Raw genomic sequence first — 22,629 nt, 5'->3', positions numbered from 1 at the left:
ATGATCTCCCACAGAGAAAGCTAGAGGCGGCAGAATGGCACGAACCTTTCCTCACATAAAAACAGACATTTTCAGTCTCATTTTCAATCTCATCACAAATGTATCGTCAACACCAGTGTTAATCTTAGAAGTCATGTTAGTCATGTTCCCTTTAAGAAATGCAGAATTGTGAACTTCTGATTAGTGGCCAATCATTTTCATATTTTAAAAGGGGAGTTTTCGCTCTACATCACTCTTCCCCATCATTTCACCCCACGTCCACCCCCATGCTACTCCTATAACCCAATTCCCTGCTGTGAAAGGCTTACCTGTGCGGGTTTCAGTGGGTGATATTCAGTGTTTGACTATTGCTTCTAGTACGCATGACCCAGATCAGTCAAGCTGTTGCAGCGCTTAAGAGTCTTCTGTCTTCAAGTGTTTTTGGTACCTTCTCCGATGCATTTGAGGTGCTTCCCCAAATGGCTACATGCCATTACTTAATAATTTAAAACTTCATTTGAGCTATTTCCAAATGCAAAGATGAACGACAAAAGGTTGGAAGTCGGTTGGGAAGGAGGCTGACTGAGACAGAGGGGAGAGGGAAAAAGAAGAGGTGCTTTTGAAGGTGCGAAGAAGAAGCGATTTTGTTCTGCATCAGTTGGGTGCGCTGTCCACAGCCTCATTAACTCTGCATGGAAAAGTGTGGAGAGGAGGAGGAGGAGATGGAGTGAGACTTTGTTCCATGTGATTAAGAAAAAACAGTCAGCACTGTGATGCTGGGTGTGAATTTATGCATCCGTGTGGGAGCAAGTGGATAATAAGAGCAGCCAGCCTTTACCTGTCTGTAAGCAAAAAGCGATCCCACCTTGCTGATGTGTGACTGGTCATTGATTTTTCTTCTCTTTCCTCCCTTGGTTTCAATTAAAAAGTCTCACTTAAACCAGGAGAAAACGCTCTGCGATAATTACTTAAGTTGCCGGCTTATTAAGATCAGAGCACTTTTAAGTGCAAGGCCTAATTTCAGCTTGATAAGCAGACGTTCATCTTCAGTGATGAGGCGACGTTTCAGAGCACCAAACGGTAAACAGGCGGGAGGAGGTGTCATGCAGAGAAGCACTCATTTGATTTTCTTGTAAAGCTGACGCTGTGCATTTATGGCAGAGATAATTAGAGATTTTGCGACTTGAGCTCACTTGAGTACAACACTAAAATCTGAGCTGATGCAGACTGACATGAAGTGTTCTGGTACACTTTAAAAGTGGAAGGTTGAAACATTATTTCCTGTTCTGTACTAATAAAAAATGTGAATTTCCTTATTTTCCTGGTTATCTTTAATTAGCTCAAAGACAGACAAAATTGAACGAAGCTAACCAGCTTCAAATGTACCTTACAATCCATCTTTCAGTAAAATGTCCTGAATTATTTAATTATCACATTAAGGATGGATGAGAATTATCACCAGCATTTAGAAACCCAATGAATTACCATAATACATTCAGTAAGTAAAGCTTCTTTTTTTCAGTCGAGTCAAAATTGAAGTCATTATGAAATAAAGGCTCCAAACTGGGTCAGTAAGTGAGAATATCATGCAAAATAACCACAACCTTTGCTGGTGTTATGCTGCTCGTGGTTAAGAATGTTACCAGCGGGCCTATGTTTATCCACCATTGTCAAAACTTTTGTGCTCATGTCCAGTTTCCTTGACCGCATAAAGATAGCATCAGTATTACGCATCATGCGAACGCTTCCTTTTCTGGATTTGTTGTTCCTCTTTACCATCAGAGAGTTGTTGGGTAACATATTTAAGCAGGTTGTATAACCACAATTTTTCCACCATTTTCTCGAGCTGATTTATTTGTTTATTTTAATCTCTGATAAAATTTAGATTACATACCCGCTGGTGAAATATTTGATAATTCAAAGGGAATAATCAAATAAGTTTCTGTTTAATAGAATCTATGCAGAGATGAAAAAGTCGTCCACAGATCACTTTGTGACATTTGCTCCATTATATTGAACTGATCTGCACAGCAGTTGCATGTCGCGTTTGCCCTATTTAGTCTACAGGCTGATTGTACTTTGATGAAAGCAAACATTAAAAGTATGTTCACATACAGAGTAGGTCGACAGATGCATCCTCTTTGATAATCCTGTATTAATAGTGCCAAGTTGAGAGGGCTTAGATTCGTGAAACCATCACTCTGCAACCTTTGTGGTAGCAGTGAAGGCTGAGGAATAAGCAACATGTGAAGGAAAAGAAAAGTGAATCATGGGAAATCTGTGATATACTCTCAACATTACAAGCCTGACTTGTTTTGTGCAACAGCCCTGATCACTAGATTTCAGTAAACTATTTGCAAGGCGTTGTTTAGCTCTTAGTAGAGGCCCGACAACCAGCTGCATCATTCATGGGTCAGTCTGAGTTTACTGTAATTTCCTTGTCTGTGTGTTTAGGCATGATTATGGCTGTGGGTGGAGAAGAGATGAGTCTTCAGTTCATTCATAGATCTATCTCTCCATCTCCAACACACATATCTTTCTCATGTCTCTCCCTTTTACTTCCTCTTTTAAAATTCTGTCACTGCACAGTACACGCAGTTACTGTAAACGTCAAAGCAAATCTCAGATCATTACACGCAGCATTTCCAATGCTTTTGACTATTAAGAGACACATATATAGAGACAATCTGACATTAACAGCATAAAGAATAAGTCCAATATAACGTCATACAATAAACAGGTTATGATGGCAAATTTTTGTCTCCCAAAAGTTTTTCATTTGTATGCTTGAATAAATCCTCCAGTCTCATACCTATTGAATGTTTACACAGAACAGGTGAGGTGGTACTCACAAGCACTGGATGCTGCTCTTTGTTAGGTGTCCAGGAGCTGGCCAATCAGAAAAAAGTGGCGAGGGGGACCTTTAAAAGCCCAGAGCTAATGTTTCCGACTTTAGTCTTAAATTACATGATACAGTACGGTTCTGTATGGTTTGGTTTGGTTTTGCTGTCCATTGTACGTGGGTTTTTTATCTCCGAGTACAGATTTTTTACACTTTGGTTTGTTTCTCTGCTGATCTCCGTAGCTCAGTTATGCTCACTGCCAAAAGATATTCAAAGCCACCTGAACTAAAAGCCTGATGCAGACTCATTCAGTGTAAGAACCACTCTATACTTATCAAGAGTGAGTCGGTTTAGATAAAAGGTTCAGCTAAATCACTGTAATGTAAGAAACGCACACAGTCAAGTTGTGGGTCTCGTCTGTGTCGCTGTAGCTTTACTGAGATGATACACTGTAGGTGTGGGTGGAAGCGCCCGTACTGTACGTAAAGGAAAGCAAAGCAGGGAGGAGCTGTGTCGAGTCCAACTGCTCTGTATCTTGTAATGGAAAAACGTCATATAGGCCCGAGTAATCACGTTAAGGTGGACTCCCAAAATGACAAAATACACTCTGAGAGCATACGATAAAATGCCATTACCAAAAGTCCAGAGAGAGTGAAAATTGGAAAATGATCAGATTTCTGATTGTATTCTCAATAGACTTACTTTTAGCAGATTTTTCTCAAGTCTCAAGTCAATTCAAATGTGTAATGATGTTATTTGGGTCTCTTTCTATCAAAATTTTACCATCATTAAATGAAATGACAAAATAATTTACTCATCCCAAAAGGAAATTCTAGAGTTATTATATTTAATGTTGTGCTTGTCTGTGTGTCTTTCCAGTCCTGACGACATTGGAAGCTGCTGGTACATCCTGTTATCCGGCTCGGTTTTCATCAAGGAGTCCATGTTTCTTCCCAGAAGCAGGTAAGATCACCAGCCATTTCAGGTGCTGTTTGGATGGCCTGATCTCACAGTAATTCGTGAATAGCTTTCTCCCCATCCAGATCTTTTCAGCCCACTATCGAAGGAAAATTAAAAAAATCATCCTGCATAATATCATAAACACTATCAAGACTTAGGCCCCAACATATCAAAGCGTTGCTACACTCAAGTAAATAAACTCAGCTTCATATCTGTAATGTAAAAGCTTAGGCAGATCAAACAAAACGCACTGCTCCTCGGAGAAAAGTCTTGCATGTGCAACTTGTGCAAACAGAAAAATACATGGGTACTGAACTCCCAATTAACAAATGGTATGTAGTCCTTTAAAAGAGCAGAGCTAATCCTGTAGAAACACATTGCTAAGCCTTCAGAAAGCGTGACATTACAATTGTTCAAACAAACATGTCTTCATAGTTCTTCATAATTAGGGGAAGTTAGACGATCATGGGCAGCAACATCATACATCTGCATTTTGAGTGTATCAACATCAATGTGGGAGGGGTGATGAAGAGAAATCTTTGGCACCTTCAGAGGACTTGAGATTCATTCTTCAGTTCTCGACCATCGGCTCACAGCAGCGATCACCACCTCTGAAGCCAAAACCCAAATGTTAAAGAGCTGCGATTTCACAAGTGGATCTGTTACATGAACCATCTCTGTGGGCGTCTTGAACAATGATCTTTTTATCCATCAGGCTTGCATAACACACCTACGACCACTCAGAGCTTGAGGCCATTACTTTGGCTTGTGGAGTAGAACTGTTCTGGCCGTACAGTGGGGGTCATCAGCGCTCATTCTCTGGATTCGTATGAACGTGGGAGGCATTTAAAATGCAGGTTTCGATCGGAAATGCTCCAAAAATGCCTGTCCCCTCTTAAATATAACCTTGTCAGTTTTGCCAAGGTGAACATGTGCACGGGCTGCCTGAGGGGGTTTTGAAGGTATTGGCAGATTAAAGTTAATGCCTGACCACAGTCACAGAGGAGAAGGCCCTGAAAGTGTTTACTAAGCATATGTTGCAAAGAAGCCTGTCTGGGGATACACTTTGCTGCATGAGAATGTAAGGGGTTGATAAATGGCACAGTTGTTCGGAGTATGTTCCGTGCCAAATGCTTTGTTCAGGGCAGTCACATTTCCTCATTCTTCTCTAAATTATGAATATGATGCATCAACTGCATGATCAGCTGTTTTAGACTTTCCAGGAAAGTACCTCAATGTTACTGTTAAGGGCAGGGACCACTATGATATCGACACATCACTGTCACTGGCTCATAAATTAAAAGAGACTCCAGGTTGTGCATTAACAATTTATAGTATAATTCTTTAATGGTTTAATTGCAATAAGACTTATATTATGCATATTATTATTATTTATATCCAGCAGAGGAGAGGCTAAATTTGGTGGAAAAAATGTGTTAAGTTTGCAGCAGCATTATGCAACCCATTTATGCAACCTATCAAAACATACTTTAATCCTTACACATTAAGGATGAGTTGTTTTTTAAATACTTGAAACTGGATACTTGTAGTTTTGTGATGACTAAATTTGCTGTCACAAACCAAGAAAGGGGGTGTTTGTTTCCTCAGCTCATGATCTTTCTCTGACCCCAACAAACTCTTTGCAGATGCATAATTCAGCCGATCAGCAGCAGCACAACAAAATACAACTTCCAAGTGTTTGATCTGTTTTAAAATCCCGAATTGTAGCATACACTCAGAAAAGCTTTTATTGGAAGTGTCTGGAGGGCAAAGTTCATAACCCGTGTTCCCATAATGTGACGCTGCACTAACAAAAATGATTAATATAATAAAACTTGACATAATCCTCTCAGATTTAGGGTGGCTTTAAAAAAAAAAAAAAACTAAAATTGATGCATTTGAAAACATCATCCTAAAATCTCAGGGATTTTTGAAAATGGGACAGTGTAAGCTTCTGATGCACGTCTTTTTTTGGGGAAGCAAAGCCAATTTCTCCTGTGTCAGGCAGAAGTCCTAGAAATGACACATTCACAAATGTACAGTTTCAAGGACATGTGGGTCAGGAAACAGCTCAGCTCGGAACGACGGCGTACGTTTTCCCTTCAGGAATGAGTAGCACGGCTATAGCGTGGCTTTATTCCGGCTTTTATGATCAGTTAATATGCTGTCAGTCGAAGCGGATGCTATCTGGTGACACAGTTGGATGCGTAATTGTGAGAATTCAGCATGAACAGGTGTGCTTCACCTCATGTGATTGTTTCGTGAAAATGAATCTAATATATTTCGAGGACTTTGCCTCGTTAGCAGCTTATCAAAGCCAATTGTTTTATTGTTTAATTTCCTCCTTCATAATTAGTTTTTCTTTTACATGCTGCCATGAGTGTGCTCCAAAAGAAAAAAAAGAAGAAAAAAAAAGAATTGCCCAGCTATAACATCCATAGTCTATAGAGAGGAGAACTAGTGAGGGCAAAATGGCTCGGAGGGGAAATTGGTTGTGACACAAGGAACTGAACTGGGTCCAGAGGGACTTCCTGAAGCTCTTAAAGATGTTTTGGAATTGGGTTTCAGACAGGCCGTGCCCAGAAAAGGCTGTTCATATCTACACTGGCTGCAAGGTTGAAAACCTGATATGTCTCCATCATTCTGTCTCAGCTCCCCTCCCCGTTGGCTATAGTGAGATCTGATCCAGGGGAAGATGAATGACTCAGTCATTAAGTGAAGAAGCTGGAGTTATGTGTGCTGTATTTTACCCATGCAAGAAACTGAATACAACCCACTAAAAATAATTTTCACAAATGGAAGGCCGCAGATTTAAACCACATGCATTTACTGTTAAATACAGTATGTTTGATGGATACATAGTGACTAAAAACTGGACCAAATCATTACAGCACCATCTTTCCTGACAGAAAGGATTGTTGAGGTGCCACTGACAGATATGATTGCTCAGCTTGACAGCCACAACACCTGATGCTGTATGTAACCATGGCTTTATCAATGACAGGCATCCTGAAACCAATCGTTGTAAATTTGCAGTGAAGAAAGGATATTTTTCTCTGCTGTTTTTTAGACAGAAACCTTTATGCACTTGTTTACATACATTGCACCCACATTTTTCACAAACTTTACTTTAGCCGAGGGACTGCTAACAGGTAACACTATGAAATGTTTCAAGTGCGTTACTTTTACTGAGACCATTATTTTCTTGTACTGCAAGTGTGCTTGTGTGGAAATTGTATTTTTTAAATCTGCAAATGAGGTATCGTATAACGAACAAATTTGCGTACATTTGCTGAACAGAAGTCTGAACATTTGACGTATTAGAGTCACAGCTTTTGTCTGACGAGATTTTGGATATCTCACTTTAGCGCTTTACAATTTTTTTAATATTGTCAACAGTCAGAAAAGCAACAGCTTTTGCTATGTTTTTGGGTTAAAATGTTCTCTAAATTGAATTATGAATAAGATATAAACAATCCCTGAGAATGAAACAGGAAACTGTGGTGGAAGTGGAGATTTTTAATTTTTTTAATTTTTTTTTTACTGGGAGCACGAGGGAAAGAAAATTCTTTAGACTAGCCTGAAAAAAAAAAGACGTTAAAGAAGCAAAAATAACCCAAACTCTCAAAATGAGCAGTTAATCAAAAGCTGTTGCATGAAGTGTCCTTAAAAACCTGAGCTTCCAACGAAACTAAAAACATGAAAGTTGAAAAGCATGCAAGTGTAAAATTTCAGCTTTTATTGTAAATTGTTCTCTTTGCTCCTATATTCATTAATATTTCAATACAAAATCACAGCGTTTTGAGAAGGATGACATCAACAGCAAGTTAGCATTGCATCAGGCTTGAGGGGGAGATACATGCACACTTAGCATCTGTTTTTAATGTGTTCGTGTCTTAACTGAGATAACACGTTCATGCAAAAACGGTCTTCTTTTTCTTCATACGTGACTCTGTTAGGGACACAGAAACTCAGACATCTGTTGCATCAGTTTTCCTGTCACACTTCACAGGATAAAAACTAGAAAAGATTTCAAACTATTTTCTTCCAGATGTCCCACATCTGTTAGTCTGACCATCTTTGGGTTTTCATCCGCTGAAATATGGCACAGAGTTGCGGTCGGTGTGCAGGATAAATCTTTCCCTCAGAAAAGTTTTTACCTCAGTTAGGTAAGACGGACATATATTTCTATTCTTTAGCTTTGATTTCCCTCCGTGTCAAAGTGTTAACTTCCACCTTAATGCACACTATATTAACCCCTCTAGGGTTTTACTTCCCCTCCCTCCATTGTGCTGAGTGCATTCGTTACAATCAGCCTGCTTCAGTGACGTCACCTTTGGTCATCGACCCAACAGATTCCCGATCATCTTCCCTTATTTTTGCAAACGAAACTAAAACTGCAGTTCTGAACTGACCAGCCTCATATGGGCAAGCTGGTTAGCGGAGCAATGTCAGCCTGATAATTTTTGCTGGAAAGGAAAAAGGTTAGTATTGCTTAAGTCATTTCTTGATGGGGAGCAGCAGCTACCGTAGAGTCCTCCGTAGCATCAGAGAAGGAATCAAGTGGTAACTTATTCTCTAATTGTAGATCGTTCTCGTTGTTTTCGGTTTAGTTGACATTCTGAACATTTTATGGAAATAGAATAGCTTGAAAAGACATTTAATCTACTCTTGTTGATGTAAACTGAACCTATAATAACGATAGTTGTCATTGTTTTATAACCAGGTTCACAATGTTAGTTTAAAGACTATTTTATGATGTATGTTGACAATGAACTGTGGAGTCGTTTCCTCTTTTTTCTTTGAGCTTCAGCATATTTAAAATGAAAACTGCTTGTTGGCAGTGGACATGAGTCAGCACAAACAGATCCATGCCACCTGACTGTTTGAGAAATAGTCCAGTATTATATAAAAAAGTTCAGTTTAGACGAAGTTGGCGTCTGTTGAGCTTTTCTGAAGTCAGCTGATTTCCACTCTATAAAGTAATACTGGTTATGTTTTATTTGTTATCTAGGCTCTGTCCTTGAGGCTTTAAACATTTTTTAACAAGGCTGAGCTACAATGAAGGTCTAGCAGAGTGAAATAAATGAGCATTCATCTGGCAGGAATGGTGCCATTAATAAACACAATAAAGCTGAACTGTGGGAAGTGTTGAGTCCACAATTTGCTGTGCTTGACTTCTAATACTAAATGCAACTGAGCAACTTACAAAGTTACAATAAGTCTAGGCTGTTCACTGGTTAGTTTGTTCCCTCTAACACTGTTTATTATTCCACTAATAAAGGAGTTTATAAGTCTAATCCTTCACGCATGTAACTGTCTGTCATGACAAGCTACGACTGCCTGTACATGGAGCGATCGATCCCTCGTGCATCCACATGTTAAACTGCCTTCACAACACTGACAGCACACACTTCCCTGCAATACGTCCATTGGTGTGTGACTGAAAAGAAACAGCTCTGCATAATGTGTGTGGAGTGCATTATACAGCACTTTATAGAACCTTTACAGGGTTAAAGACACTGTAAGTGTGCACTATATACATCTATCTTTACCTCATTCAAAACTAAATTAATACAGACCAAAAGAAAAATAGTAGATATTGATTGATATTTGCTAAAATATTTATTTGTCATTATATATGCAACACTTTGACTTAAAACGACTTATAAATAAGTACATTTAAACTCAACCAAAAGATAAATGTTATCAAAATGAAAGGAATATTTGTCACACACAAATGTGTATTGTTATCGTTATTGTCTGATTTCATTATGAGAAAGCACTGATCTGAGGACATGTCCAAAAAGAACAAGCATGCTTAATATCTGCTGAGAAGCCAACAACAACTCTGATGCTTTAATTTAGATATTTGTTCAACACAGAACTTGAAGAGCTTTTTCACTTTGAGAAATCACAGCCCCAGATCATAAGCAGACCAGTATCAGTATCACTCGGTGGCTAGTAGTTTTAGTTTAAATGGATAAAAAAAACCCATCTGACTCATCTGAGATGTGTAAAATCCATGATGTGTTATTTTAAAGTAGAACGAAAGTAAGATAGTCGATTCATTAAGGATTTAAAACTAATATCTAATCACAACATAAACACACACACAAAAGAACACTAACTCCACCCTCTCTCTCATTCGTAGCTATAGCAGGAAGTGAGTCGTACGCTGGAATGCTGGCGGTAGTCTACGACCCACATTACACCGGGAGAGGGAGGGAGGAAGAGAAAGGGGGCAGAGCCATTGGACATAAGCTGATCCACACACACTTCCAGAGCCACACAGTCCCATTTCTCACACACAAATCTCAGACAGCAGCACTGGGATGTGTGCAGGACGATATGCCACAGTCACACCAAAGTCTCAGGATTTGGAATGTGCTTGTCAGACTTTCTCTGGACTAACAGAAGGGGTATTTTAGAAGAAGGGATCTTCTTATCTGGTGGCTGTGTCACTCTTGGAGCGGCTTGGATTGTTGGTGGTGAGTGATCGGACTACAGCAGCTGCTGCTGCTGCTCCTGCTAACTTCCTCCACCCAAACACATGAGTAAATGTCTCACTAAGGCTCTGCATCGACACTCCAGGGTTTTTGGTTGAAACATAAAAGCCGGGCTGGTCTCCCAGCCGGGAGCTGGTTGCTATAAAACCGTCAACTCTGGAATGTGAAACATGACTTTGATGTTATTTTGGATTTGTCAGTGTGAGGAGTGTGCTGCCAGTAATGGGTGTGTGCTCTTTGTGTTTGGAGGGTTAGATGCAGCTTTTGGCAACTTTGAAACCAAAACAAAGACAGAGCTCTATCTGGAGAGAAAATGTGTTGGATGTCTTAGAAATGAAAGATGCACTGTAGACGCAGGGATGAATGATAGTTGCATCTTGGAAAAGTTGAGACCAGTTTGCAGAGTCATGCTCCTTCATTTAACTTCTTCTTTGCCCTTTTCCCTTCGCCGTCACAATGTGAGGGAAGTTGTATTTCGGGAAGCAAAAATCACGAGTCATTCGTACATTCACGGTTGCAGTGTCAACTTCTATTTCAGGGATGGCTGGGCCACGATTCGTGGTATGCATGCGGTGCGATCATGCTGTTACTCTGAGGAATTCTGTTTGTCTTTGCAAGGCGGTTGGATGGTAAGCTCCAGCCTGACATGATGCTGACCCAAGAACTGTGGCCAAAAACTCAAGAGACATTAGTCCTCCTTCCTCTTGACATCCCCTTCCCTCTTGGTCTGTGCTGGGTCTAAAGTCTTGCATAACAACAGAGTTTAATCTTTGTCTTCTCTAAGGATCTGGCGGCTTAAAGACACACCTCTTACCACTTAGTTATATGGTTTACTACAGTGCCCCCCCCTCCATCCAGAACAGACCAATGATGCAGATTAAGCATTGCGCAGGTTCAGTGGATCTGAGGCTACAGCGGTGGGCTTGGCAGAGTGAAAGGCCGGTGGTGCATGTGGAATGACATTCCTGAAGCCCAAGCTTGTTGTATAATGGAGAGGAATGCATGGCCGCCAAGGTAGGGGAGATGTCCGTCAATCAAGAGGAAAAAAACTCCTGGGTTCAATTTGAAATTGAGATACTGGCCACTGTTGGAAAACCAGCTGGAGTGCGTAGTGACAGAGCATTCGACAGATAATGTTTTTTTTATGTAGTTGGCTGAGGAAAAAAGGCCTGATTGGTTGATTAAAAAATTCTAAAACGGGTTGAAACTGAGAGAAGAATCACAACTTTAGTCTTTGAAGCAAAAGAACCTCAGGTTGAGATTAAAGGCCAGAGATGGAAGCAATGTCCGTTTTTAATTATTTTTTTTATTAGAGAGTGGTGTGGGATTGAACAGTTTCCCCTCTGGGGTTCAATAGGTTTTATAGAGACACACCTTTATTGACACCAGGAATAGATGAAAGGTTCTGAAGAGCAGCTATAGAATCGACCCAGTTTACAGGCTAAATAGAAAGACAAAATAATGATCAACATCATGAAAGCTAATGAAAACTGTATTTTTTCATGGGTCAGACTTTACTGTGTGTGACACCATCCCAATCAATGCACTGCAAGCAATCGCAGGTGGAATCCGTTTTTTTTTGTTTGAGAGATGTAATATTTGTTGCCTAATATAAGCTATGCGCCTGCAAAGTCTTGTACTTCCATGACTAGTCCTTGAGTGTAGGAAGCTCCAACAAGCTGCCATCCTCATTCTGCTCTTTGTCATCCCTGCTTTAATATCTCAAAATTGCCAGTGGTATTTGTCTCCTGTAAAATGGAGGATTGAACTACTAATGTCAGGAATGTAATGGAGGGACATGATTGAACATGTCACTTTGCTCTTTGCATTTGGTGGCCTGATGTGTCGGTGATGCGTAAATGGGTGGAAACTTTTTTTTCAATATCAGAATAAGCCAAGGGAGGCTCACCAGGATCAGTGCTGATAGTGATTCCAAACGTCCATAAAACCAGATCAAAAGCACTCATCCGTTCCTCTGAAGCAGCTGCCCAGCTGACAGGTCGTCTTTGCTGGAAAGTAGATGCAAAAGAATTACAGCATTTGTCTTTTTACGATAACGGGAGTAAAGATACTGAGTAAGCTCTGCGGATTGCTCTATTTTACACTGTGGTGAAATTCAGGCTTGTGTTTGTCAGGGATACAAGCAGAGTTACAACAGCATTAAACAGAAGCTCAGGCAAAGCAAACAGCAGCAATCAGCATTAACCCACTCACTGCCGTGGTCTATCCAATCACTTGTGCTTTCTTTGATTTCCATCTCTGTATCTCAGCTTGAGTTTCACTGTGGAATGATTTGTTTTGATTCTGAAGTTTACAAATTGGCCCGTATAACTGCAGCTCTGACAGATGAACAACAGAAGAGCTGACAAAACGGGAAAAAAGACAAAAACCCAACAAAGGCTTGTGAAAGGAGGCGGAAAGAGAAAAGCAGAGCCAGCTGACTCAACTCATAGAAAATAAAAGGCACCACAAAAAATCATTATATGCTCTTTAACAAAGTGGCAGGTGAAATACCGACTGTGCAGCTGTCTGATGTTTATTTCCAAGCCTGACCGAGCTGTACATCTAACATGTAGCCACAAGCTCAGAGCTCCAAAGCATTTAAGACATGCTGTGTCTGAGGTCTGCTCCCGTCAGGGTGATTGATGAAGGCTGCCACCTATACAGCCTCAGTACAGGTAGCCTCACACCACCACTCACTGCTCACTTCATCTGTGGGCGCCAAGGAGAACTTTCACACCTGGACTTCCACAGTTTGTGTCACTCAAAGAATGACACAAGTGTCTCAGCAAGCCTAATTAATGAAATAAACCAGTTAGACAAGTTGTAATGCTCCTCATATTGTTCTTTATTAATGAACACATCTTTCCAGGGTCTAGCTTCATCAAGGCTTTACCTCGCAAATACCTTCTTTAGTTTTAAAAGGATGAAATGTGATAATTAGGTAAAAATATAAATGGATAAATAATAAGGTTTATTAGACACTATTTTTGATGATGAAGAAAATGTTGAAAAACCAAAAGGCCATGCTGATTACAGCATCTTTACATTTACACCAACTTTTAGAAGCCTCGAAGGCTAATTACCCCTGAACATGTAGATGATGTGCGTTTTCTGCAGCTTTGCTTAAAATAACTTAATCTAAACATTCAGTCGACTTTCAAAAGTATGGCTGATCAATCCAAAAGAAAAAAAAGATTTATATTTTTTTTTGGATCATGTAATTCTTTCTCTCCAAGAATGTGGGGAATGTTTTCCCATCTTCCAGGCCACCCCGTCCAGGTGAGAATGCTCTTGAATCTAAATAATGCAAAACGACACAAAGCAAACGCACAGACTTGATGGCAGTCGGTTCTTGTGGTCACTTGAGTTTATCTGACAAAACGGTGAGCAAACAGACGAGACATGGGTCACATTCTGAATCGAAAGATGTTAAAAATAACAAACAAGGATGTCTTTGTGTCTCGACATCGGGGTCGTATGTGGACAAAGGCGGCATTCTTCCGCTGTCCCACTAGTTGGCTCTGCACATGCTCACAGTTTCCATGGATGTGAGCCATCTTTGAGACATTTTGGTCTCTGCTGCTTTTAATATTTCCTCACTGCCCCCCTCGTCAGGAGTCAGGCATACTGTAGAAATTGTGACGTAAGGAGAGTGGACTTTTCCAGAGGCGGGTGTTTCCCTGCTGAAACTGAAAGGAGGAGTTGTCCACTCAGTGCTACTCTGTGTCAGATTATGTGCAGAAATTCCATACTACATATTTAATGCTGGGCAAAGCTCACACAAACATTTTTGGGATCTTTCAGTGCTTTTGTCTGCCTATGTGAAAGTTTAACTGAAATATACCTTTGCATATACAGATTATTCACGTCCTGAAACTAACAGGACCGAGCGCCGCTGGTTTCAGGCAACCTGACATCTAAATCGTTTTATTTTCTCATTTTTCGTCTAGTTTTGGGAAGCGATCAGCAGGAAGTCTGCGGCGTGGATGTGAGTGCATCGTCCTCGAACCCTCAGAAATGATTGTGGTGAGTGTCATTTTTCACACATTTAACATGCGATAACTTGATTTTTATCAAATGTACACACTCTTAACCTGCACAAAATAGAACAGAAGTGATTATTTTGACTAAGGTTTTCCTGTGTGCAACCACAAAGAACAACAAAAAATGTAGCCCCCTTAAACATTGACACAAGTACTCTCATGTGTTGCATCATGTCTTAATGGATTACACTTCAACTGTTACCGCCTCTGGTCTCTAACTGGTTCCTTTCTGCCGTGACAAGGGTGGATTTGCATCATCATGTGCTTTCGGGTCCAAAAGAAATCCTTATTCAGCCTTTCATTTAAGGGGGACTCAGAAGGCTAAAGTTTATCTTCTGTTGTCTTGTATCTTAAGATTAAAAAAAAGTTATGATAATCATCATGTTTTTCAAACTATAATTTGAGAGAGTCCTTAAGAGTTTCTCTTTTTTCTTATGCTGCTCTGTGTTAGTGTCTGTAGTGTCACTTCTTAAGAGTTCACTACAGCGTTTGAACACAGCTGCTTTTAACTTGTCACAGTGTCAGAGGCTGGAAGGAAACCCGGTCCAGTTTTGTGTCCAGGCAAGTATTTGCTAATGTAGAAGAGAACAAATTATATTTCTTTGGCACATCAGCCAAGTTGGCAGCAAAATACAATCATCTGTTGAACAGAAGCCATGTGAGTCCTGAATGTCTCTCCAAAGTGCTCTGAAAGGTGACCGTGTACCAGTGCTGAAACAAAAAGACATTTTCAAACAGCTGCTGGTTGAGGTCTGTTCATGTGACACACGACATAAGTGAGGTTGACCTTAAAACCTGCAGGTTCAAATGTGTCATGCGTTAAAGCCTTAAGAGTTGAACTGAAACCCTGGTCGAGTTTAGTTTGAGGGAGGTCCCTCCTTGTAGACTAGATAAATCACAGGTTATATAAGTGTGGCACTGTCACTTCAGGTGAAAAATCAAATGATTATGTAAGAATTTTTGATGTGTGGGTCGTTATCTTTAATTAAAATAGACAATTGGCGTTTCGGCAGTTTGATTTTAAAAACCCATTGTACCGTCAACATCTGGTATACCATATAAGGGTTTTATGGTGAACTCAGCCTTTAAAGATGACACATGGGTTTGAAAAAGAAGGTATTGAAGCTTGGAAGACAGACCTGAAGGTGCACACAAAAAAACATTAGTTGCCTTCCTCTTGACCCAGCTCTGCTTCTGCAAACTGAGTGATTATCCAGTAGCATATATCAGCTATGATTGGGCTTTTAGAGTTTGGTTTTTTCCACCCTTAAATCTCATTCCCAAGCCAAAGCACACACCCATAACCACCAGTTCCTGCAAGTACGAACAAGCCCTACTGTCATCTTTCTTTCAAGGAAAACTTCAAACATGACCCACATCTCCTCATTGTGTGAAATAACAACCGGTTGTCACAGCAGATCTCCTGCTATCATTACTGCGTCTCCATGGGTGTAGATTTGGGGGCTTCTGTTAACTGAACCTTTATCAGAACACACAATCCCCTCAGTAATAACACCCTCTGTTCTGCTTGCTGCAGACGCTTTCTGGCCTTACCCCTTTTGGTATTACGGATGCCAACCCACTCTATAATTACCGAGGAGAGGCTTTATGCTGCTGGACCAGAAATGCATGAGGTTGAGCCTCCGTGCTACAAGTTTCAAATCCACTCAGACAGATTCACACCTGCAGCTCTAAACACGGGCAGACAAACTAACGTGTCCATACTGTGTGCACACACATGCGTGTTGCTCCGAGATGTGCAATTAGAGACTCAATCGCAATTTTAGGCCCTCGCTTGCACACAGCTCTGCTGCCGTTGTCATGGCAGCGGTTGGTAAGGCAGTGAGCGATTTTAGCAGCGTAATCCCAAAGGCTGAGCGCCATGAAATGTGAAGCCAGAGTGAAAGTAGCAGGAGAGATGAGGAATGGACCCAAACATTAAGAGCTCACATGTCATTCCATCATGAACCAAAGCCGCCTGGTAGCAAATATTTTAGGAAACTGTACAAAATGACTTCATTGGATCCTATGTTGAAGCAGCATCTTGTTCCACTTTCCACATAGATATTTTTTTTATGTTGTTTCAGCATGATTTCAATAAGATTAATATTTCTAGCGGAGACAGGGAGAGCTGACTTTTTCTGTTTCTGCTTTCGTGTCAAACTTAGACTCTGTGTCTGTTTATCTATTCCTGTCAGTTGCTTTACGCCCCATCGCTTGTTTCCAGCTCACTCTCAGTGCTGTGCCTTTCCCTCCCCGTCTCTCTTTTTGTGTTGTGAGAGCTCTTTGACGTAGGTGTGCATCGGGTAGCCCACTCACACACTTCTATTTTTACGCAATGAGGGCGGGAGGCAGGGAGGAGAAGATGGATGACTTTTTTTTTCTTTTTCATATGTGGGTGTGTATGAAGATGAAAACAGTCACTCCCATTTTCTCTCCCTTCCCATCACCCCCAGGTGGACTATATGGATGAAAATGAGGAGTACTTTCAGCGACAAGCCTCGCACAGACAGTCCCGCCGGCGCTTTCGGAAGATCAACCAGAAAGGGGAGAGGCAGACAATCATCGACACTGTGGATCCGTACCCCACCGGAAAGCCGCCCATAGCCCGAGGATACCACACGGTGAGTTGCATCCTGTACCACAGTTGTGTGTTTACCCTCGCTGCGATGGATCACTGTGCGCTCCAGTGACGCTCTGTTCGCTCTGTTGTGCTCCGCTTGTGTCTCCAGCTCCTTCTTCTGAATCTGTTGTGCATCCCTGCTTCGATCACAGTTGAAAATTTCTGCTCTGTGCTTACTAAACTTTGTCCTCTCTTGCTCTTTGCTGCCTTTATCTGAACATTACTTGTAGATTAGTGTGCTGTGAAGTCTTGTTTCCTGGGGAAGGGCACACTTGTCCCCACAAGGTGCTCTTGGTACCTGTTTTCCTAATTCTTCTTTGTGTTTTTAGTGATGGTTGTACTCTTCCTTGTTGGAATATAGCACATTTGTATAACTCTGAGACACCCTTCTTGCTTCTGTCTGTCAATCTCTTTAATGAATGTTAGTGTAGTGTTGTAATTTCTGCTGTACCTGATTTGTTGGAACCCTTTGTCTACATCCTTTATTCATGCTGTGTATGAAGTTTTTGGGCTATTCATAAGCAAACTTGGAGTGTATACAAGAATAGACAGCTGATTGATTAAACAATGCAGATTCAATGAGCCTTTTTTTTCTTAAATGTGTGTTGTTTTATTTTATAGAGTCTCTTACATGTCTTAGGTATGAATGCACCCAATGATCTGTCAGAATCTAAGCAATCTCAATCAGCCAAAATTCAGAATCTGCATGTGGGGCCTCTCAAAACTCAGTAAATGCTGAGAATCACACTAGAATTCAGACCCAACTTTTAAAAGGCTTTTCTTTCCAAGAGAAAAATGGAAATCTTTCTGCTTTAGGCCCGCAGCTCAAAGGCTGACTGACTATCTGACCCATCTGTTACTGGCTAAGTTGAATTATGGATGTTGCAGGTGCAAGGCATTGACAGAGGAGGAAATCATTTTGTCACCTTTTTGAGTTTTCAAGTAAGAATGAACAGAAATGTAGTTTTGTTTGACTTTTTAAAGTGGGATCCAGTTGAGGTAACATATTGAGTGCTGAGTGCAGAAGGGGTTAGTTACCCGTTGTGTTACACCAGGCTCTTTCCCCTCTGCGCTTTCTTTCCCTGGGAAGGAAGCAAAACAAAATAAGCACATACCCAGCATGCATTCTCTACACAGTTTCCTGTTCTGCACAGTTTCACTGCATTCCCCTCATTCCCATTGTTCCCTTGGGTTTTATGTCAGTGCACCCGTTTCTTTCTTTCTTGGAACATTGTGAGACAATCACACTTTAAAAGGGAAAATGCAGCAAACGTCATCTTCCTCCTCCTCCTCCATCCGGCCCGCCCTGTTCCCTAAATTCAGACACTGGTTTTTTTCACAAGACTGCACTGAACTTTCTCATGGCCCAACATCTCCTGACACGCACTCAACTCTCCTCGCTCTAGTACCACTCCTATGGGAAGGATGGAGCCAGCGCCATGGCAACCAGCAGTCCCAAATGGGCTCTGCTCGAGTGCACTTAGAAGAACAGTAGGGAAGGGAGCTAAGTTAACAGAAGTGCAGTTTGCTGCTGCTGACACAGTGGTGGAGTGGGAGCAGTGACAGAAGCTAAATCTGGGCGGATGCTAAGCTGACATAGAAAGCTAATCTCCAGCATTTGGAATGTCAGAAACAACTCAGACTTTCGTTCCTTCTTCCACGAGGCGACTCTAGGAGGTGAGAAACACAACACGAAAATGACTCCAGCAGGCAACACTGTTAGTCATCTTTGTCACAGAATGATGAATGAGAAGCCAGGTGTGAAAAGCTTAGCCTGGCTTTGCCACACAATTGTACAAATGCAAATGATTCTGTAACCTTCGATCAGTGCAGCGATATGTGTGACATAGCACCGAGAGACGAGCCTCAATAGCGCTCCACTGTGTGGCTTCGTGCAGTATCGTGTCCTATCCAAGAGCAGTCAAACCACAGTTTTTTTCATACTTTTGTTGATGAATTATAACTGCAAAACGTCTGTATTTCTACTTCTGAGTATTGAACATGTCTAAAAGTCTAAAAATCCCATATAGTAAAGCCCAAAACAGAAGACATCCAATCTTGCATTTGAGTTATCAGGTATTTAAAGAATATTTAAAAGCATATTTCCTATTTGACAACCTGATCTAAGCCCTTATTTAAATACTTCTCAAACCTTACGTTGGTGCCTGAACAAGCACAATAAGATGTCCTGTACCAATGCTAGCCACCATCCCTGATGCTGCAATGGATCCTGAAATAGCGAAGGCTTTGCCAGTAGCAGCAGTGGCCTTCATTCCAAGTGAGAGATTGTTTTATAACTCCGAGGCCACAGAGTGCCAGCAGACATCTGTGCGAATCAGCTCTTTGTCCCTGGGCTAAACACTCCAAACGTGTCCAGTCATTGTTAACTGCTCTGGAGAGTGCCAGTTTAATAGCTGAAATATGAAAGTTATGCCAGCCCAGTGCTGGGACTCCCAGTGGGGGTGCTCACACAGAGGCTCATGCACGCGGCTATCATCTGTATGTTGTGAATAATATGTGGTTTTCACTGAGCAATTAAATGCAGAGCATGGCCTCAGAACAGAATTCATGCTTTATCACTTTGAGGACTGAGGTGGGATTAACATTAACATCCATTAGCTAATGAAGTTTTCTTAAATAATATATTTATTGTTCAATGTAGTGTTTTGTGCAGTATAAAGCCTAAGATTAAATGTTATGTTAATCTTTCTTGCTCTGCCAGCAATTTAATGTAGTGCTAGATTACTGATCTGTTGTATGGCTGTTTTTGAGCTCACAGAACTCAGAGTAAACTAGAATAAAGGGAACATAAGGTTTATATATATATATATATATATATAAACGCCAAATAATCCTACTCAGCTGTCATGAGCTGCTCTGTGGCTTCAGGAGGGGTGTCATTTTGTCCAAATTAGTCAGAATTGTCAGTTTGACATAGTTTACACAGGGTGCAGAAGCCTAACTGTTTTGACATGTCGATCAAACAATTACTCGGATAGGCCGTAATTCAAGCTGTGGTTGAACACATTACAGTGGCTTCAGCTTCCTCCAAGCAAAGAAAAGGACCAACCTTCTGTAATATTCCAAAGGTGAAAGATGGCAGCTTTGGCTTCACTTCTAAAATGCTGTTTTAAGACTTTCCACCCCCTTGTTGGTTGACATTAAAAGCTTTTGATTTAAGGTATATTGTAAAACATACTTCACGGAGCTAAGTTTTGTGTCCTTGTGCCTAAAGTGAGTTATTCTGTTCATGTTGATTAGTATGTGGGGAAATTAAGTCATATTTGGTCAACACTCAGAAAATAAATGCCTAAAAAGGAACAAAGCTGAGGTCGAAGCATGCATTTGTAATCTTCCATCATTAGATGCCAAGCAAACAATTCTGGGATTCATAAGGATGAAGATAAATATTGAAAGTGCATTTCTGTCTCTTTGGATAAATCAGGGCAGTGAAAGAGGACAGTGTTTAGGATTCAACACATGCCTCCTGTGTGCTCAGAGCAGTGAGTTGACACTTGTGTGCGTTGTTCAGGGTGGACACACACACACACACACACACACACACAGACACACAAACACATACACGCACGCATACACTTGATCTTTTTATATTCCCCATTTGCAAAGGCTCATAATCTCCATTTCCATTTTGCACCTTATCTCCTCCTCTAATATCAACAGCCGGTTGAGCTAACACACACACATTTTCTCTCTGATCTCTGACCTAGGTTCTCACTTAAGTCCTTTGTTCAGTTTCTGTCAATCTCTCAACGAAACATGGACATAACCGGCGATGAGGGCTCATTGCAGATTGTATCCACTACAAACGGGAACCTTTTTCTTCTTCCATTACCTGCTGTTGCTTTACCCTTTCCATCTGATCACTGAGGAGGAGGAAACTCACCTGTAACACTTCCTGACAATTCATTACTTCACAGCGATTTTAATTGACAAGGGTCACAAAAATCCCCGCAGATTTCCGTTCCATCATCATCATAAATCCAGCAGCTGTTACTCCTCTTTCATCTATTCAGTCTTACATTTCTGAGTTGCATATCAATATTCTTAATACATAAATTTTAAAAGAAATCCAGAGATTTTAGCTTTTCTTCACACCACGTTTGATCCTGTAGGAGCGCACGTGTTTTGTCCGCAGGCTTAAATAATCAACAAGAGTTTTTGGAGCGTGTATAAACATTCAATTTTTGTGCAGTCTTTTTTCAATTTTCATCTGTGTTTAAGTCACATTTACAAAAGAAATTATTTTTTTTTCGGTACGTTTGTTCATCTGTAACGTTTCTTCTGACTGTTTAGTCGCTAAAAAAGCATTTTACCTTTCCAGAAAGACCAAAATCAAGCGTTTACTTTGATGGTGTCTAGAAAAGCTCTCAATTCACTTGGTTGTGCCACAGTTGAGCATTTTAGGTAGATTTTCCCCAGAATGGCACCTTGACCCCTTGAGCAGATGAACAATATTCTTCCTCTGGGAGTACTTGGTGGCCAACACAACATCTAAGGCCCCAAATAGATATTCTATAATTACACAAGCAGCAGGAGGCAGGCAATCAATACTCTTTTTACTCTTTTGCATCACCCAGGCATCGTTGGTTCAATCCCTGCGACATTCAATGTGACAGCCAGCAGTCATGTGCTGTGTGAGTGTCCTTCACCGTGACATTGCTCACTCAAGTGCCGACTACTTTTTAATTGTTTTAAGATATATGGAAGGGGATTTGGTGCAGATAAGGATGTTGCCCAATACATGAGAGGTTCCCACTGTCCTCTGGTGCCACAGGGCTGCAGAGTATGTTGCTGTGCAGCACGATGAGCTTCAGTCTCACTTTCTGTGAATGTTTTGCTAGACGGCTTGAAGATTAATTGCTTTTCTATAAAATTTTCCCACAAAAGCTGACTTTTCCATACCTTCAAGACATGCTTTGTTTGGTTCTCGTGTTAAACGTCTGATAGGAAGATGCTGCTCTAGTGTTTTTACAGCATTCATGAAGCTGGGCCCAACAGAAAGGAGTGAAACAACCACATACCGGCATCTTTGAAGCACACTAATTAGTACACTATATCCTCTTTGTTTAATTAGTACATTAACACAAGTAAGAAACAACAGTATAGAGATTAGAAGTAATCCTTGTTTCTGGTCTTTAGTCTTTTAGGTTTATCAAGCTTAAGCCTGCCCATCTACAACTAATTAGCTGTAGCTTCATAGTTTTAAAATAGCCATTAGCATGTTTGTGTATTTTTACTTCCTCTAAATTGTGTTGTTTTCCATGTCTGGAAGGCTTAGTTAGCATAAGAAACCCGAGAGCTTAGCTGCAACCTCATATTATCCATTTTATTTTGGGTTAATTTGGTTTCCCATGCACTGACTCATGTAGAAGGATGACGGGTTCGTAGTACTCATGTGGACCACATCAACGGCCTGGAGTTTCTCAACAACAATTCAGCTGAAGACACAAATGCAGAATTGGTCATGAAAATTGTAATTGGATGTTTTCTCCGAATCTCAGGGACAGAAGGGAAGCCATATGCTTCTCAACAGAAGTCAGTGAAGTATTTAATTTGAAAAGAGTTTCCTGTGTTTTAGAGGTGAATTTATAAAGGTTTCACATTTTTCAAACTCTTGGCACTTTTTTAATTCAATTCTTATTGCCTGC

The 22,629-nt window shown here is 40.8% G+C and overlaps 1 protein-coding gene across 8 annotated transcripts in view; it reads left to right on the top strand.

Moving 5' to 3' along the window:
* rapgef2b (Rap guanine nucleotide exchange factor 2b) overlaps positions 1–22,629 on the top strand; it is a 95,144-nt gene that overhangs the window by 33,975 nt on the left and 38,540 nt on the right. For 7 of the 8 annotated variants that reach the window (XM_072395227.1, XM_072395225.1, XM_072395223.1 and 4 more), the window contains exons 4-6: positions 3,702–3,785; positions 14,245–14,320; positions 16,794–16,961. In XM_072395227.1, coding sequence (XP_072251328.1) covers positions 3,702–3,785; positions 14,245–14,320; positions 16,794–16,961 — 328 coding nt within the window. Of the gene's footprint in view, positions 1–3,701; positions 3,786–10,034; positions 10,274–14,244; positions 14,321–16,793; positions 16,962–22,629 lie in introns of those variants that run through there. The other variant, XM_072395228.1, reaches the window with a different exon arrangement.

This window comes from Leuresthes tenuis, unplaced genomic scaffold (genome assembly GCF_036924035.1).
Source record: "Leuresthes tenuis unplaced genomic scaffold, fLeuTen1.0.hap1 SCAF_11, whole genome shotgun sequence".
NCBI lineage: Eukaryota > Metazoa > Chordata > Actinopteri > Atheriniformes > Atherinopsidae > Leuresthes > Leuresthes tenuis.
This window is presented reverse-complemented; position numbering and strand designations above follow the sequence as displayed.